At 46.9% G+C, this 17,205-nt stretch overlaps 1 protein-coding gene across 1 annotated transcript; it reads right to left on the bottom strand.

Moving 5' to 3' along the window:
* Positions 1-2,544: 2,544 nt before the first annotated feature.
* MRPS25 (mitochondrial ribosomal protein S25) lies at positions 2,545-16,975 on the bottom strand. The gene is made up of 4 exons (XM_010381515.2): positions 16,701-16,975; positions 13,202-13,308; positions 7,251-7,338; positions 2,545-6,504 (listed from the first exon to the last, which is right to left on the bottom strand). The coding sequence occupies exons 1-4, from the start codon at positions 16,832-16,834 to the stop codon at positions 6,312-6,314; spliced, it is 522 nt and encodes a 173-aa protein (XP_010379817.1). The 5' UTR covers positions 16,835-16,975; the 3' UTR covers positions 2,545-6,311.
* Positions 16,976-17,205: the final 230 nt, after the last annotated feature.

Here is a 17,205-nt window from a genome sequence, read left to right as displayed (position 1 = left end):
ACCTGCCATACTCTCCTAATTTGACATTTCTATGTGTGTCCTGAGGGGTTACATTATTTATTGTCTAATCCTTGCCATAAGGCTGTGGTTTGAGGTTCTTTTGCTGTTCTGGGCTTTATATTTAATTTCAGGTATAGTCACTTCTAAGATGTGTAATTGCCCTCAAGAGGGACTGATTTTTAGCTTGTCATTGTCAGTATTGAATGTGGACTCTTCTGAGGCAGTTAGGACACCAGCCATGGTGGTAGCAGTGGATGCGTTCAGCTCCCTGATCTCAAGGCAATATCCACGCTACACACATACTTAGCTGTCTGTCTTGTTTGGGGGATAGTTACGGCAAGGAACAAAAAATTCTAAGGACTCTAGCTATTTCTAGTGCTTTTACTTTCATAGTTCTTTGAGGATATTTCCCACAGAGCACTCTTGCTCACAGCCCGCCCTCTGCAGGGCTTCCAGCCCCTGGCCACAATCAGTAGTTCATGCCATGTCTGTACATCCATGTTCTGGAACCTGATCTCATTGGAGTCCGGAAGTTTGTTGCCCACTTTCTAGTGTAAATGACTTTACGTGCAGTGGGGTCATAGGTTACATTTTAACTCTTCTCTTAGTCCAGGTCATGGAAAGTCTCATCATCTGATAGCCACTTTTCTCCCAGGGAGAGCGGTGCCCACTAGGCCCTGGGAATGCCTGAGCCAGCAGAGCAGACACCCCACATGCTTCCTTTATCCAGCTTCCATTCTCTCGGTTATGTGGCTCTTTGAAAATGTCTTAACTTTGATGTAAATTTTTAAAGCCAACCTCTCATCAAGACAGGGTTGGTTTGGGTCTTTTGTACGCAGGGTTTGGACCTTCTCATTGTGTGCCTCCCACCAGCGTGCACTTCGCATGTCCGGCCCTGGGTCCCTTCAGCAGTGTCGTGTGTGTACAGGTTTCTAGGCTGTAAGACTGAATGAATGTACATGTGTTTATATCCTCTCTATGTACAGTGTATATAGTGTGTGTATGTGTACATAGATGTATATTATGTATACAGACATGTATCCAGACTTTCCTTATGTTCTAAAGAGAGTTTTTGATAAAGTTGCTAATGTAAACTAATGTGGGTATTGCAAGGTCCCTCAGCAGGGAAGATTTGCTGGTGATTTTCTTCACTCCATTTTCCTTTGGGTGAGCCTGCCTGGGAAGGGCCATGAAGTCAGAATCTCCATTCTGCAAAAAGAAGAATTCCAGGCAGAAGAGGTTCTGACAGGGTGACATTTCCCTGTATTCTCCAGGTACAGGCAAGAGCCAGGAAGCTGGAAGACAGTTTATCTTAATATCCAAAACTACGTGGGAATTTTTAACCGTTTCGTGCACCTGTTCATGGCACTACCTGGAAGGGACTTGGCAGTTGGGTTGAGCCGTCAGCCTTCCCAGCTATTCAGCTCTGTTGAGTAGCCCAGAGACAGGCAGTCACGGTCAGAGATTCAGAACGGTCTGTGTCAGTAAGGCCTGACTCCCAAAGATGGTAGCAATTTCCCAGGCTTGCTCTGTGCTCAGTCAGCAAGATTTGGGGCACTGTCCTGTGACTGAACAAATAGTAATTTCCATCTCTCTATCCCCAGTTAAAAGTAAACAACCTACCAAGTATTATTCTTTAAAACTAATAAGCATGGATGTTGATGGCTAACTTTTGCGGCACATAAGCTAGAAATAGCAAGTTACTTCTCTTAAGAGTAAGCATGTGAATGAAATCCACAGACTTTAACTCCTTTCTATAAATTATGATTTTAAATTTTCAGATAAGAATTGCATTTTATTATGGATGTATGTGCCCTTAAAAGCTACAGATACCAAATTTTCCTTGTCCAGGTCTATTCGGATGAATTTTCCCCCTTAATCTGGCCTTAAACTGAAACTCAGCCCTCAAGAGCCAGGGCCTGGCCCAGCAGTAGTTGCTCACAGAGCTGGGAAGCAGGGGCCTGCTGGAAAGAATCACTGGATCGCTGCAAAAACTCACATAATCCACAGGTTACTTTTTCTTTTTAAAATAAGTTATCAAAATGTTTTAAAAACACCTTATGAGACCATAGTACTCAGTGCCTTTTGTGAGACGATGGGTCATTTAGCCTTCAGCTTCCCTGTTTTTGATGTAGAGAAAGCTTCTATTTCACTGGCTTCATCCCACAAGATTGTGCGACCTTTCCCTGTTACAGCCTGTCGTGACAATCACGCTATTGAAAGTGGCTTTCTAGTTAAAATGCAATTGGAAACTTGACAGTCTCTAAATGAATTAAAATAAAAAGTTTCCTTTGGGGCTATTTATCTTAACAGCAGTCTAAAAACAAAGTGTGAGCTTAAGAAAAGTATCTTTGGGGGGAGAAAAATGTCAGATTTTTTAATGCCCAGCTATAAATAATTTTGGCGTCTTGATATTTATACAAGCAAAATAGAAAAAAATGTTCAACATTTATTGATTGATAGACTGTTAAAATTTAATGTTTGGAATAACATTTGGAAGTAGTAGACTTTGCATTAAAAAATGGCTTTTCTTTAGGAAAGTATAATCAGTTATTTTAACGACCATAGCATTCATGGACTCAAATGCTGCTGCCACACACAACTCAAGTGCTGGAATATTTTTCTACGGTCTCTCTGTTCTACGGATTATCTTATAAACCAGTGTTCAACTAGTTTTATAACTGAAAAGCTGCACATTTTTCACAGTACAAGCCGTAGTTTTTACCTGTAGTTTGGACTTCTCTGTTAGAATGCAACTGCATTACCAGCCCTTTTAAAGGCATCTTATCTATCAAAGGAAAATTTGGGTGTTAGATTTTCTTGGGACCGTTTCTGTAACCTTTGCCCTTCACAATATAGAAAATATTGGTTTTGCCATTACATTTTAATGCCAGGTTTAAAACCTGTTGAAAGCTGTAGCTTTATACAGCTTTCTTCTCCCTGTGAAATCACTTTGTTTATGTGATGGCATTTAAAAAATAGCATGTTCTTTTTAAACTGAATTTTATATCTAATCAATGTCTTCAGTCTTGAAGAAGAATTTGCATTGTTGTGTTTGTATATAGAGTATTGCAGTGCATGAATTAGCTTTATGCATTTTATTAAATGCTGTTTCAATGTGGCATTATTGTTGTGGCTTAATACTACTACCTAAATGAGGTTTATACTATTAAAAAAGTGAATTAAAGACTAACATGCATCCTGCTCCTCATTTTTCTTCATGATAGTAGTGACGCCCGGCCCCTAGACAGTACGGCACTCTCCTTTGTGGAGATGAAGCATCCTGGTGGTCCTGTCCCTACAGCTCTCCGGCTCCTACCTTAGCCTTAGCGGCCAAGGGGGATTAGGCCCTCTGTGGTCCACGTGACTCGTTAATACCTTTAGTGGGAAACCCTGGCAGAACAGTCTTTACATCCACCCAGCAGGGCAGCTCCTTGGTGTGGAGGTAGGGAAGCCACACAGATGTTTCTGGAGCCAGAGCACAGTTAGGCTGCTGGACCACCAGATGCCATTACAGACAGGCCTTAAACTGACAAGCTTGTTCTTTAAGGATACGTGCTACCAAGAGTAAAAATAAGCTCCAGAAGTTTCAAAAGTTAGAACATACTCATTATGTCATCTGACCTCTCATGTTCCAGGTGAAAATTCTGAGGTCCAAAGTCTGATGCACAACAGAACTCACTGGCAGCCAGATAGGGCCTCAATGCAGCCTCAACCTCCTGGACTCAAGCGATCCTCCTGCCTCAGCCTCCTGAGTAACTGGTACCGCAGCAGATACAGGTTTAGATGGTGCTGCCAGTTAGTGCCTCAAAGAGAATAAAAGTGGTCACTTAAGAAAAATAAGGCTGTGAACACTGCTTGTGCAAATAAAATTAAGAACATGTATGAATTATAAAATCTTCATATTTTCTCTAATTTTCTCCCATTTCTGTATATTTTAAACCCACCTTTCATCACTACTAAACAAAATAGGGAAAGGCAAAGGTTTAAAGAGAAACTATCCAGCATCAAGTAGCCTACAGAGGACAAAAAAAGAAAATAATGTTATTTCCACAAATTATCTGCTGCCTGTGAAGCTGGCCACACAAGCAGTAACTGCACCACAGGAATGCTGCTGTCTCCACACATGTCCCTGCTGGGTCTGGGTTGTCCACCTTACTGCCCATCACTCCTGTGTCAAGCCTGAACTCAAACCCTAGTTTTCTGTCCCATTAGGGACCAGACATTTATTCTGTCTAGAAAAGGGTCACCACTCCTTTGGTTCAGGACATTCCTGCTGGTGAGTAGCCTCTTTGGGCCCTAGAGGGAAGGAATACTCTCATAAGGCTTTCTGTGTCACTAGCTGTGGAGACCTAAACTGCAGATGAAAGCCAAAAGGAACTAGGTGCTTTCTAAAGAGCCCTTGCAGCCAATTAGAATGCCCAGGCAGCAGTGGCAAGGTCAAGACTTCAGTCAGTTGGGTGGGGAACTGAAACCAGCAGACATGGGAGGGCTCTCCGTGGAGGAGAGCTTTTTCCACCCAGCCAAAATGCTGATGGCAGAGATTGCAATTAAACACTCCCTTTGTAAGTCTGTGGTCACTCAAGGAACACCTGTCCAGTTATACATCAGTCTCTGCCCACCTTCCCCTCCCACCCCCGACAAGCCATCACCCCGAACACAGGTCTGGTACAGAATCAAACTTGAGCATCACATGTAAAAGACCCAAATCTGCTCAATTTAATGTGAAAATCTCCAACAGTTAATGAAACACATTGTAGTATGACATCATTTCACCAGGCGGCTCGTTCATGTGGCAAAAAAGGTAGCCTTTTCCCCATTTTACAGACAAAACCAGTTACAGACCCAGAAAGCTTTAAGACTTGGCCAAGGCCCTAGTAGGTAGAGGAATGAAAACTTCGGTTCTGCTCTTCCAAGCACCACCGTCCTTTTTTAATTCTTTTAACCACTGCCGCCTTGTATCAGATACAAGTCAAGTCTCCTTGGCTGAGCTTCTAGGGGGCCATGGTCCAACTGGTCCTTCACTTTATAATTAAACCTATTTTAAAAAATTGTTTTTCTTGAGACAGTCTTGCTCTGTGGCCCAGGCTGGAGTGCAGTAGCACATAATCATGACTCACTGAAGCCTTGACCTTCCAAGCTCAAGAGATCCTCCCACCGCAGCTTCCCAAATAGCTGGGACTACAGACGCGTAACACCGCACCCAGCTAATTTTTGTATTTTTTGTAGAGACAAGGTCTTGCCATGTTGCCCAGGCTGGTCTCGAACTCCTGGGCTCAACTGATCTACCCACATCAGCCTCCCAAAGTGCTGGGATTACAGGCATGAGCCACCACACCCAGCCTTGCTAAACCTATTCTTAAGGTGACCCTAGAGGGCTCTGCTGTCTTCTGGAGGCTGAAACCTCCACTTTAGCATAACTACAGTGACAGTAACATCAGTGTCCTATGAGGAAAGAACAAGGAAGCTGCTCAGTAATGCAGCACTCCCGCCTCCAGAGCTTGGTAAGCAGGGCCTGAGGGAGCCAGCAGAGCCAGGTGACCAGCTATAGACACCATCCCCCCGGCAGGCCCCGACGTGGCCACCAGGTGGTGTCTCCTCCTTTCCTCCAAGGCCTACAAACCTCCCTGCTAATGCACACAGTGGCTGGGCCACAGGCTGGCAGTCAGCAGGTACTGGTCAGCAGGTACGTGCCTGGGTGAGGCTGGCCTGTCAGCCACTGGGGCTCTTCCATCTCTGGCCCATGGCTAGGCTCCCCAGCAGGCAAGGGTCATCAATTATACTTAAAAAGTGAGCAGTGCACAAAGGGTTGCCTTTGGATTTCTGAAAAATACCCAAGGAACTGAATGGAGGGGTGTCCACACTGCCAACCACAGACAGTGCTAGCCAGACTCAACCACAGCAACCCTTATGTTCTCCAGAGTAGGGCCCAGAGGAAGATTCAAAGCCATTGGAGACCAGTAAAGCGTCACAGGACCAAAACAGGTGTCAACAGGCTGTGTGGCCTTAACCTCCCAGGCCCAAAGCCTTTCTACTACACAGGCCTTCCTCTTGACTAGGACCAGATACACACCAAGCTGCTGTTAGGAAGCGTTTTATTGACCAGCGGAGCAGGGATACTCATTTAGCAGCTCAGCTTCAGACCCTCCTCTCCCACGTCCTTTTACACAGGTATGTAAAGTCCTTTTAATGCAAAAGGATTTCCAGAGTCTCCAGGGACAGAACCAGGGGCTTCCCTGGGCCAGAGTAATCCCATTCCAATATTCCCACTGGTCAGACACCATCACCCCAGCCCACAGTGACCGTGGGCCTTAGTCCTGGGCACTGGCTTTCAGAATGGCTTTGTACTTCCCCCTCATCTCCTTGGGTAATGGCACCAGGCTGGGGCAGGGCACCTGCCCTTCCACTTCACAGATGCACTCCCGCAGGCAGTACTTTCGAGGGCCGAAGTTGGCTGGGTGAGAGAGCTCCTTTTTCTTCTCCTCCTCTTCCCTGAGGGTTTCCCTGCCGAAGAGCACAGAAGGCAACCAAGCACTGGCGACTGAGTGGCAGGCACAGGGCAGTTTCTCAGCCAAGACAGCCCTACCATCCACCAGGGACACCTGGATCTCCTGCCTTCTAACCTGATCCTCACTGCCAAACCCTATCCCTCTCTCCCTGCTGGCCCCTGAGGAGAGGACTGCAGGAAGGCCTGCTGTTGTCCCCTCAGACCACAGGAGCAAGCCTACGCAGTGTGGTCAGCCTATCTGCTGCCACAGGTGGGGCCCACAGCGCTGACAGACAATCACAGGATAAAGGAGCCTGAAAAGACCCCTGTGCGGTTTCTCAAAGACAGACTTCGTCGGCTTCCCTCCCTTTCTGTCTCCTCATTCGTGGAAAGAAAGACCTGTCACCAGGAGCTCTGGGGCTAGGTATCTACTAGCTCCAAGCTGAGATTCCCAGGAGAGAAGGGTTAGCAGCTGCACAGGGCCACAAGTCAGCTGCATTTCAGCTTCCCGTCCCCTGCAAAAGGGAGAGAGGTACTTCTCAACACTGTACAGCCAAGGGAGATAAAGCTTACAGAGGTTTAGTGATTTGGTGAACAGCAACATCAGAAAGAACTGATTCTACAGCCCCAGCTCTTGTTAGTGTCTGGGGTTCACTGTCAAGAGAATCTTACCTCTCAACACCCTTCCCACACACCCCTTTCTTGAACTCAAATTCTCTGGGCTGAGAAGTTCGCTCCTTCCAGGTCAAACCAAACAACTCACTCATTCTTCCCCAAGATTTTTCTGATGTGCTCCATGATCTCCTTATTGCTCTTGGTCTCCACATCCACCAGGACCTGCTCCCCAGAATCTGGAAACGGAAAGCACAGGGCAGAAGAAAAACAGAACTCACAGCACACTCAGCCTCAGAAAGTTGTAATTTGGGACTTGCTTTTAGTGGCAGAAACATTTTAATAATAAAATAGATATATTTGTTTACACAATACATAATACTACCCTTCCTTTTTCCATTTTTCTTTAGACCCGAGCAAGCATAAACTTTAGATACGTAAAAAAGCATGCTATTTTAATAGAAAGACATTCCATGTTTATGGATAGAAAGACCCAATATTCTTAAGACGGCAATTCTCCCCAAACTGATGTACATAGGTTTAATCAATCCCTATCAAAATCCCAAGAGGTGTTTTTGTAGAAACTGAGAAGTTAAGCCTAAAATTCATATAGAAATGCAAAGGACCCAAAAGAGCAAAACAATTCTGAAAAATGAGAAAATAGGAGAACGTTTACTTTCCAATTTCAAATTTACAATAAATTGAAATTACTATAATCGAGACAGCGTGGTACTAATGTAAGAATATGGCTGGGCGCGGTGGTTCAAGCCTATAATTCCAGCACTTTGGAAGGCTGGGGCGGGTGGATCATGAGGTCAGGAGTTCAAGACCAGCCTGACCAACGTAGTGAAACCCCGTCTCTACTACAAATACAAAAAAATTAGCGGGAGGCAGGAGAATTGCTTGAACCCAGGAGGTGAAGGTTGCACTGAGCGGAGATCGCACCACTGCACTCCAGCCTGGGTGACAGTGCGAGACTCTGTCTCAAAAAGAAAAAAAGAATAGACATACGCTGTAATGGAACAAAACTGAGTCCAGAAATAAACCCTTATTTATAAGGTCAATTGATTTTCATCAAAGATACCAAGATAATTCAATGAAGAAAGATAATCTTTTCAACAAATGGCACTGGGACAACTGGCTATCTATATGCTAATAAGTGAATTTAGACTTTTACCCACAACATTAAAATTTTAAAAAGTAAAACTCCAGGAGGCTGAGGCAGGAGAATTGCTTGAACCCTGGAGGCAGAGGTTGCAGTGAGCTGAGATTGTGCCACTGCACTCCAGCCTGGGCAACAGAGCGAGACTCCACCTCAAAAAAAAAATTAAAACTCAAAATGGATTTGAGACCTAAATGTAAGCGCTCAAACGTTTATAAAACTTCTAGAAGAGAACACAGGAGAAAATTGTCATGACCTTACCTAGGCAAATATATTTTGGAGATGACATTAAAAAACATAATCCAAAAAAGAAAAAAAAACTCTATAAATTGAAAAATCAAAATTAAAAAATTTACAGTTCAGAAGACACCATAACCCACAGTCTGGGAGAAAATATGTGTATATCTGATAAAGGACTTATATCCAGAATATATGAAAAAAAAATCTTACAACTCAGTAAGACAATCCAACTAATAAAATGGGTGAAATATCTTAATGTATTAGTTCATTCTCTCACATTGCTATAAAGAAATGCCTGAGACTTAGCAGTTTATAGAGAAAAGAGGCTTAATTGGCTCATGGTTCTGCAGGATGTACAGGAAGCACAGCAGCTTCTTCTTCTGGGGAGGCCTCAGGAAGCTTCCAATCATGGCAGAAGGCAAAGGGGGAGCAAGAGTCTCACATGGTGGGAGCAGGAGCAAGAGAGAGAAGGGGGAGGTGCCACACACTTTTAAACAGCCAGATCTCAAGAGAACTCGCTATCACAACCACAGTACCAAAGGGGATGGTGCTAAACCATTCATGAGAAACCACCCCCATGGTGACCGGACCAGGCCCATCACACCCTACCTCAATATTGGGAATTATAACTGAACATGAGATTTGGGTGGGGACACAGATCCAAACCACATCGCTGAATAAACATGTAACTAAGATTTTTTAAAGAGCTAACAATAAGCACACGAAATGATGAGATCTCAATTAGTCACCAGGAAAATGCGAATTAAAACCACAACAAGATATGCAAATGGCTAAAATTGTAAAAGCACAGACAATACCAAGTGCTAGTGAGGATGCAGAGTAACTGGAACTCTCATACGTTGCGAGCAGAAATGCAAAACATTACTGCCACTCTAGCCAGTGAGTGAAGACAAAATAAAAAAGATTGGAAAAGAAGTATAACCTGTCTTTATTTGCAGATGACATTATTACAGTGCATGTAGAAAATCCTAAGGAATCTAGAAAATAAAAACTACTGGAAAAAAATGAATTTAGGATAGAACACACCTGCACTCAAGCTCGGCAACACTGAGACTCCGTCTTTTAAAAAAATTTTTTTTAATGATAAACTGAATTCATCAAAATTAAAATTTCTGCTCTTCAAAAGACACCACTAAGAAAATGAAAAGCAGGCCACAAACAGAGAAAACAGTCATGAGACATTATCTCCGACAAAGGAAATGCACCCCAGAAGACATAAAGAACTTGATAAGAAAGCGGCCCGTGTTTTTTTTTTGTTTTTTGTTTTGTTTTTTTTTTGAGGCGGAGTCTCGCCCTGTCGCCCAGGCTGGAGTGCAGTGGCTGGATCTCAGCTCACTGCAAGCTCCGCCTCCCGGGTTTACGCCATTCTCCTGCCTCAGCCTCCCGAGTAGCTGGGACTACAGGCGCCCGCCACCTCGCCCGGCTAGTTTTTTGTATTTTTTTTAGTAGAGACGGGGTTTCACCAGGTTAGCCAGGATGGTCTCGATCTCCTGACCTCGTGATCCGCCTGTCTCAGCCTCCCAAAGTGCTGGGATTACAGGCTTGAGCCACCGCGCCCGGCCCCATTTTTTTTTTAATGGAAAAAAGATTCAAACAGACTCTTTACAAAATAAATACCTGAATGGTCAATAAGCACAGGAAAAGAAACTTGGGGGAAATGCAAATTAAAACTCCAATGACATACACCCAACGGAACGGCTAAACTTGAAAAGACAATTTGATGGGCAGAATAATGGTCCCCAGAGATGTCCACGTCCTAACTCCCAGAACCTTACACAGCAAAAGGGACTCTGCAGATGTGATTCAAGTTAAGGGCCTTGAGTTGGGGAGAGGATCCTGGATCATCCAACGGGCCCAGGTTAACCCCATGTGTCCTTACAACTGCAGCACCTGACCTGACTGTGGTCAGAGGGAGGTGGAAGGATGGAGGGACGGCAGCATATGCAAGGTTGCTGGCTTTGAAGATGGTAGAATGAGGCCACAAACCAAAGAATGTGGACAGGCACTGGAGTCTAAGAAACTCAAGGACGTGGGTTCACCTCAAGCCTCCAGAAAGGAAGGCTCTGCTGACACTGGTTCCAGCCCATGTTGGACTTCTAACCCACAGATCTGCAAGATCATACATTTGTGTGAAGCCACCAAGTTGGCGGTTAATTGTTAAGCAGCCCTGGGACATTAATACAACAATACTAGCGTGAGCAAGGACATGCAGCTGCTGGAACTCCACCCTGTGACTGGAGTGCAACACGGCACAATTGCTTTGGAAAGGCGGTGCCTGAGAACCTTCAATACACAGCTGCTCTGTGACTCGGCAGTTGCACTCAGGTACACCCCCAGGAGGCCTGAATGCCTCTGTCCACAGAGACCTGCACAGCCTACACGCACCTTTACTGTAGCTTTCTTCTTGGCAGCCAGGAGGCCGCCGCTCAAACCTCCCTTCAAGCAAGGACCTCCCAGGAGGAGCCGCTGAGCTGACAGCCCTATGGAGTACCGCTGGGATCTGCGCAGCACTTGGGCAGCCCGTACTCTCCCTGGCCAGGGCCTAGTGTCTGGCCTTCAGTACCCAACACAAGGCTAGAATGTCCCGCTGCACTGGCCAACACTCCCATAGCTGCATCCTCATCTGTGGTTCTGGCGACCTTCCCTGCCCGGCCTCCTCACTCCCCCGGTTTCTCTCAAGGTCTTCTCTCTCATAAATGTCATACTTCTAACTCTCTCGGCATCTTACAAAAACCTAAAGAGTCATCAACAGGCGAGCGGACACACTGCGGTACGTTCACCGAATGGAATACCACCCAGCCAGAAACAGGAAAAACCACGAAACATGTAACATGGATGAATCTCAAAACATGAGTAAAACACCAGGTACAAGGGAACACATACTGTGAGATTCTAGTTACATGACATTCTAAAACAAAATGCATCTATAGTGAAAGAAGGGATAACGGGTTGCCTCTGGTGGAAGGGAAATTAACTAGAAAGTGGCACTAAGGAACTTCCTGCAGTCCTGGGGCATTCTGCATCTTGGGGCATGTACATAAGTGTACAGGTATATAACAACGGCCAGTACCCATCCAGCTGCATGTGCTACTTGGGTGTGCCATTACCAGCACACTGAGGTAAATTACACCTCAATAAAGTTGGTTTTAAAAACAGAAGCAAAGCTCACGTGCATAAACTGCCACAGGGTCACCCTTCTAATCTTGCCTGTTGTCCTGTTTCTCACAGCACTAATCTTTTTTTTTTTTTTTTTTTTTAAGCCAGGGTCTCACTCTGTTGCCCAGGCTGGTGGGCAGTGGTGCAATCTTGGCTCACTGCAACCTCTGCCTCCCAGGCTCAAGCAATCCTCCTGCCTCAGCCCCCCAGGTAGCTGGGACCACAGGCATATGCCACCACACCAGCTAAATATTTTTTTTGTAGAGATGGGGTTTCACCATGTGGCCCATATTGGTTTCGAACTCCTGAGCTCAAGAGATCCACCTGCTTTAGCCTCCCAAAGTGCTGGAATTGCAGGGGTGAGCCACTGCACCGCCAGGTCCACAGCACTAATTTTTTTTTTGAGACGGAGTCTCGCTCTGCTGCCCAGGCTGGAGTGCAGTGGCACAATCTCAGCTCACTGCAAGCTCCACCTCCCAGGTTCACGCCGTTCTCCTGCCTCAGCCTCCCAAGTAGCTGGGACTACAGGCGCCCACCACCACGCCTGGCTAATTGTTTTGTATTTTCAGTAGAGACAGGGTTTCACCGTGTTAGCCAGGATGGTCTCGATCTCCTGACCTCGTGATCCACCCTCCTTGGCCTCCCAAAGTGCTGGGATTACAGGCGTGAGCCACCACGCCTGGCCCTAATCTTTTGTTAAAATTACTTGTTCATTCTCTGTCTCCCTCTGCTGGATATAATCCCAGCCTCCCGACCAGCACCTGGTCCTGGGGAACATGTGTTACATATTTGTGGAATGAATGAAAAAACATGGTCATTTTGTTTCCTGAAGCATTTCCCAACCTACACTTCATTTGGTTCTCATAGCCATGTATGGCAGATATTTTCCCTTCAGCTGACAAATTTTAAAATGGGTCTATTACTTGCTCAAGATCAAAGTGTCTGAGAGCTGGGCCAGAACAGCTGCCCTCCTGGTTTTCCAGCATGGAGCCAAACTTAATGGAATAAACATCACTTAGTGCCTGGTCCAAACATGAACAGCATCATGTAAGTGCACACAGTCCTGAGAGGACACACACAGCACTAAGACAGAGGGCTTCTGGGGGCATATGGGAGGTCACTCTAGGATGCAGGGAAGGCTTCCTAGAAGTAGTGCCCACACTGAGCCCTGAAGGAATTTTTTTTTTTTTTTTTTCAGTTAAATAAGCAAACGCAGGCAGAAAGGGGATTTCAGGCCAGAAACAAGCTTGGGCAAAGGCATCACAGCCTGGTGTGACAAGGGACTTTGGAAAAATTACCCCCATGGTGTGAGGCAGAGGATAAGAGATGAGGCTGGAGAGGGAAAGGAGTCCAGACCTCAGTGGCTGCTGAGTGCCTAGGTATGGGGAAGCCACAGGTGCCAGGAGGCACAGACACACCATGACAGCGCGCGCTGCAGCTCGTCCTGACGCTCCCGCAGGAAGGAAGCAGTCTCTCCAGGAATGTCTGGACAGCCCCTGGACCATGGCGAGGGCCCCACTCACCTAAGTAGAATCGCAGGAAGGGTGACGGCGTCATGTTCTTAAACATCATGATCTGCACCCAAGGGTTTTTGTATTGAATCTGAGGTATGTTGAAAAACACAAATTTCCTGCAAAAGGGAAGAAATGAAACCTATGAAACAGTTTTTAGCCTAAAATTTTATGCATGGGTATTTTTCTAGGGAGAAAGTCCAGTGTTTTCATCAGATTCTCAGAGGACCCAAAAAGGCTGCGAAAAACAACTCGCAGGGATCCTCTTAGAAGATTCCCTGAATGGCATGGGGACCCCTGGGCAGGCATTTGAGGGCAAAGAAATCTGTATCCCAACCTGCATTGCAAGCTAACCTAACACCAATGCCAAAGCACCACTGAAAATGAAACCAGGAAAGGTACTACGTCGTGATTTGTGTGGTGAAGACAAGGTATAAACATGAGTGGCAGTTCATGGAGCTGTAGTATACTTACAGGTGTGCACTGTATCTAGGTTATACCACAATTTTTAAATAATGAGACCAATGTATTTACACATGGGGGAACAGTTTTACAATTTAGGAGTGGAGGAACACCTTTAAACTTAGAAAATTTAAACATAGATTTATACTCCAGAGAAAACAAAAGGCCTTGCAAAAAAAAAAATGCATAATCATAGTATTCTATTTGGCTCAACTGTGTATAGCATTTACAAAGTAATATTAATCTGAACGCTGAATATCATCCTATACAAAATTTGGAATAATGATACTGGGAGGAGTGGGTGGAAGAGTATGGAGGTTTTGGGGGTGAGAATTAGCAATGGTGGCGAGAGATGTTCCATAGTGACAAGTCCACAGATAAGGCCTAAAGCAAAAAATCAACAAGTAGCTCTCAACCAGGTGCAGTGGCTCACACCTGTAATCCCAGCACTTCGGGAAGCCCAGGCAGGAAGACTGCTTGAGCTCAGGAGTTTGAGACCAGCCTGGGCAACATAGGGAGACCCTGTCTCTATAAAAAAAAAATACTAAAAAATTAGCTGGGCATAATGGTACATGCCAGTGGTCCCAGCTACTTGGGAGGCTGACGCAGGAGGATCGCTTAAGCCTAGGAGTTTGAGGTTGCAGTGAGCCAGTGAGCTGTGATTGCACCACATTCCAGCCTAGGCGACAGAGTAAGGTCCTATCTCAAACAAACAAACAAACAAAAAAGTGGCTCTCTGAGAATGTTATTAACTATATGGGTATAAGACTCAAATTAAATAGTTAAGCCTTGAAAACTGCTGCCTCTAGTGGAGGAATGAAGGCCTTGGAGACCCCCACAGCACACAGGCCTGGGAGCTCAAAGGCTGAATTTACCTTCTGGGGCGTAGGAAGCCTCTGATCAGTTTCCACCCCACTGCAGAGTATCCCAGTGTCACAGAACTTTTTACAAATAAACCAGGACACAGCCAGGTGAGACGGTCCCATACTTTAAACCACTAGGACAGAAATGCAACAGAGATCTTAAAATGGTTCTTGCTGAAACACAGGAGGCAAGTTAGTAATGGCAGGAACCTTAAGTTGGGCACCTGCTGTATATGCCAGACACTTTGCTAGGCACCTGACTCTCCAACCCCAGAAGGTGGGATTTTACAATTAGTAAGGAAACTGAGGTCAGAAGTTAAGTAAACTGCCCCAGGTCTAACTGGGCTGTTAGTCTGGCCTTCCATCACACTGTTCTGTCACCATCAAATTCACCCTGAGGCTTGGGGCCACTTCTTAAGGGTAGAACACCTGGCAGGGGTGAGTAGGGACTTGGCCCTCAGATACTAAATAAGGCACCTTCCCACTCCCCCCAGCAGGTACCCAAAGACTGGCTGTACCGGTCGCAGGCACTTGGGATGGAGGTAGGTCCCACTGGGGCAGCTGAAGTGCTGAGGGCACATGAACAAACAAGGGCTGGGGATTGGGGGAGGAGTGCGGCTAGCCAGAGCAAGGCAGACAGACTCCAACCCACGGGCACAAGATCACAGAGGGCACAGGTGTCACAGGCCAGTCTCTACCACCAGGAACAAAGAAACAGTAAATGGTTCTTTATATCCCATTTACCTAGAGAATATTAAAATATTTGAGAATGTAAGAGGCTCACAGGCTTATTTTGATTGGCTGACCATTTAAAAGCCAGAGATTTACATAAAAATCTGGATTTCAGCTTCTTGACAAATCAGAAATTCTCCACGGAGCCCACAGTGCCAAACAGTGAAGGGCCCTCTGGATAGGGCAAGTGCTCTCCAGCTCGCTGCGGGCCGCACCGAGACCCCCACCCCTTCCCATTATCTGCCTGGCAGTTGCCCTGGGACAGAGGTGTGCACAGTTGTGCAGTAGGTTATGAAGGAGTGTCTGGGTGCCCATTCACCCTAAGACCAAGACCAAGTCTTCCAGGAAGCCATCAAGCCAGCTGATTCCAGGCAAGCAAGTCCAAGTTCTCAGATTCACCTGCGCAGAGCAAATGGCTAGGAAGTGGCTTCCGGCTCTCCTGAAGGGCCATGCAGTGAAGGTCCGTCACCAAGGGGACCATGCCCCACAAGGAGTTGCTCCACGCCTCATTTTGATCCAGCATACACCCAGTCTCAAAGTTTCTGCGGGCTAAGACCGTCTCCTCCATCACTGCTGAACTCCCAGCACACAGCACACAGCCTAGCACTCAGAGGGTACTCAATAAATGTAGACTTCATACCTGCAGAGCCCAAGGCACTGCTTAGGGCGGCCTCAGGGTCAATCCAAACCTTTCACTTGCCGACTGCCATTCAATGAGTCCCTACTCTGTTCCAAGCTGAAAGACATTCTAGGCGTCCCCTGTAGTACCCTCTAGTCGGGGTAGGGCCTGCTGCTGCACAGCTGACATAATTAATTACTTCCTTCCAAACCTTGAGTCCCGAAGGAAGTGCTTTCACTTACTCCTGGCCACAAAGCCCGGCTCACCGCTCACTGGCTGCCATGGTGTCTCGGGGAGCCGCAAGTTATTTAACCTCTCTGTGCGCTTCCCCAGCCTTAGAGTGGGAATAAGCTGGGGTTTCTGTAGGCATCAGAAGAGAGAAAGCGCGAGAAGCATTCAGAACTGTGCGAGACATGATCAGTGTTCGCCGCTGTTATTTCTCTCATTTTATTCTCAGATTCGTCCTGGGGCAGGGGTGTCATTCCCGTCACCCCGAAAGGCTCTGCGGTTGCCCCTCCCCAGCGCTTGCCTTGCTGGCCACAGGGGCCAAGGGAACTGGTGGCCTCCCTCGGGTCAGCCTCGCCCACCGCGCCGGAGGAAGGAGATCTAGGAGGGGGGTTCCTGTCCTCCGCCCCGCAAACCTCGTCACGACTGCAGCCGGCCTGGCCGGGGCCCCGCCGTCCGCCTCAGTCTCGACCTCTGTAAAATGGGGGTAACAGCGCCGACCTGGGGGACCCGCCCCGGGGCTAAGCGGCCGCCCAGCGCGACTAGGGACCTCACGTTACCAGCAAGCTGGCACGAGTAGCAGGTTACGGCTGCCGGGGCTGCGACTGACCTGGCGCCCTCGCCCAGCTCCCCGTGCGTGTTGTAATTCACTGTCATGACCTTCACGGACTCCTTGAACACCACGTTCCCCTGGCTCAGATATTGCAGGGTGCGGCGGATGGGGAAGCGGCCCTTCATGGGCATGGCGGCGACGGTGGCGGGGGCGACCCCACTGCGCGAGCCGAACAGCGACGAGAAGCACTAGCTAGCACCCGGCGCGGATCTCACGCCGCTTCTCCCCAGAGCCAGGTTCCACTTCCCGCGCAGACGCACAGGAGAGGTTTCCCGGAGGGCAGCGCACGCCGCGGAGCACCCTGGGACTCGTAGGCGGCCTTCGACCCTGCGCGGCGAAAACCGACGTGTGCATCTTCGCTTTAGGACTCCTTCCACTTGGAAGATTTAGGTTTTCGCGTCCTGTAAATTAGTAATTTCCCCATCCAATCACGGGAAAATGTTTTTACATAGGCTAAATTTCAGACATTGCAATAAGAAATAATCAGGAAAACTGAGTTTGG

The sequence above is a fragment of the Rhinopithecus roxellana genome, chromosome 1 (assembly GCF_007565055.1).
Source record: "Rhinopithecus roxellana isolate Shanxi Qingling chromosome 1, ASM756505v1, whole genome shotgun sequence".
Lineage (NCBI taxonomy): Eukaryota > Metazoa > Chordata > Mammalia > Primates > Cercopithecidae > Rhinopithecus > Rhinopithecus roxellana.
The sequence above is the reverse complement of the archived record's forward strand: the minus strand, read 5'-3'. Positions and strand labels throughout refer to the sequence as shown.

What these genes read in the sequence shown, in the direction of transcription:
- MRPS25 (XM_010381515.2), bottom strand. Translation starts at nt 16,834, where the DNA reads ATGCCCATGAAGGGCCGCTTCCCCATCCGCCGCACCCTGCAATATCTG. An exon ending in CTTCCTGCGATTCTACTTAG is followed by an intron (nt 7,339 to 13,201) that starts GTGAGTGGGGCC and finishes TTCCGTTTCCAG; the next exon opens with ATTCTGGGGAGCAGGTCCTG. An exon ending in AAAATCTTGGGGAAGAATGA is followed by an intron (nt 6,505 to 7,250) that starts GTGAGTTGTTTG and finishes GCTCTTCGGCAG; the next exon opens with GGAAACCCTCAGGGAAGAGG.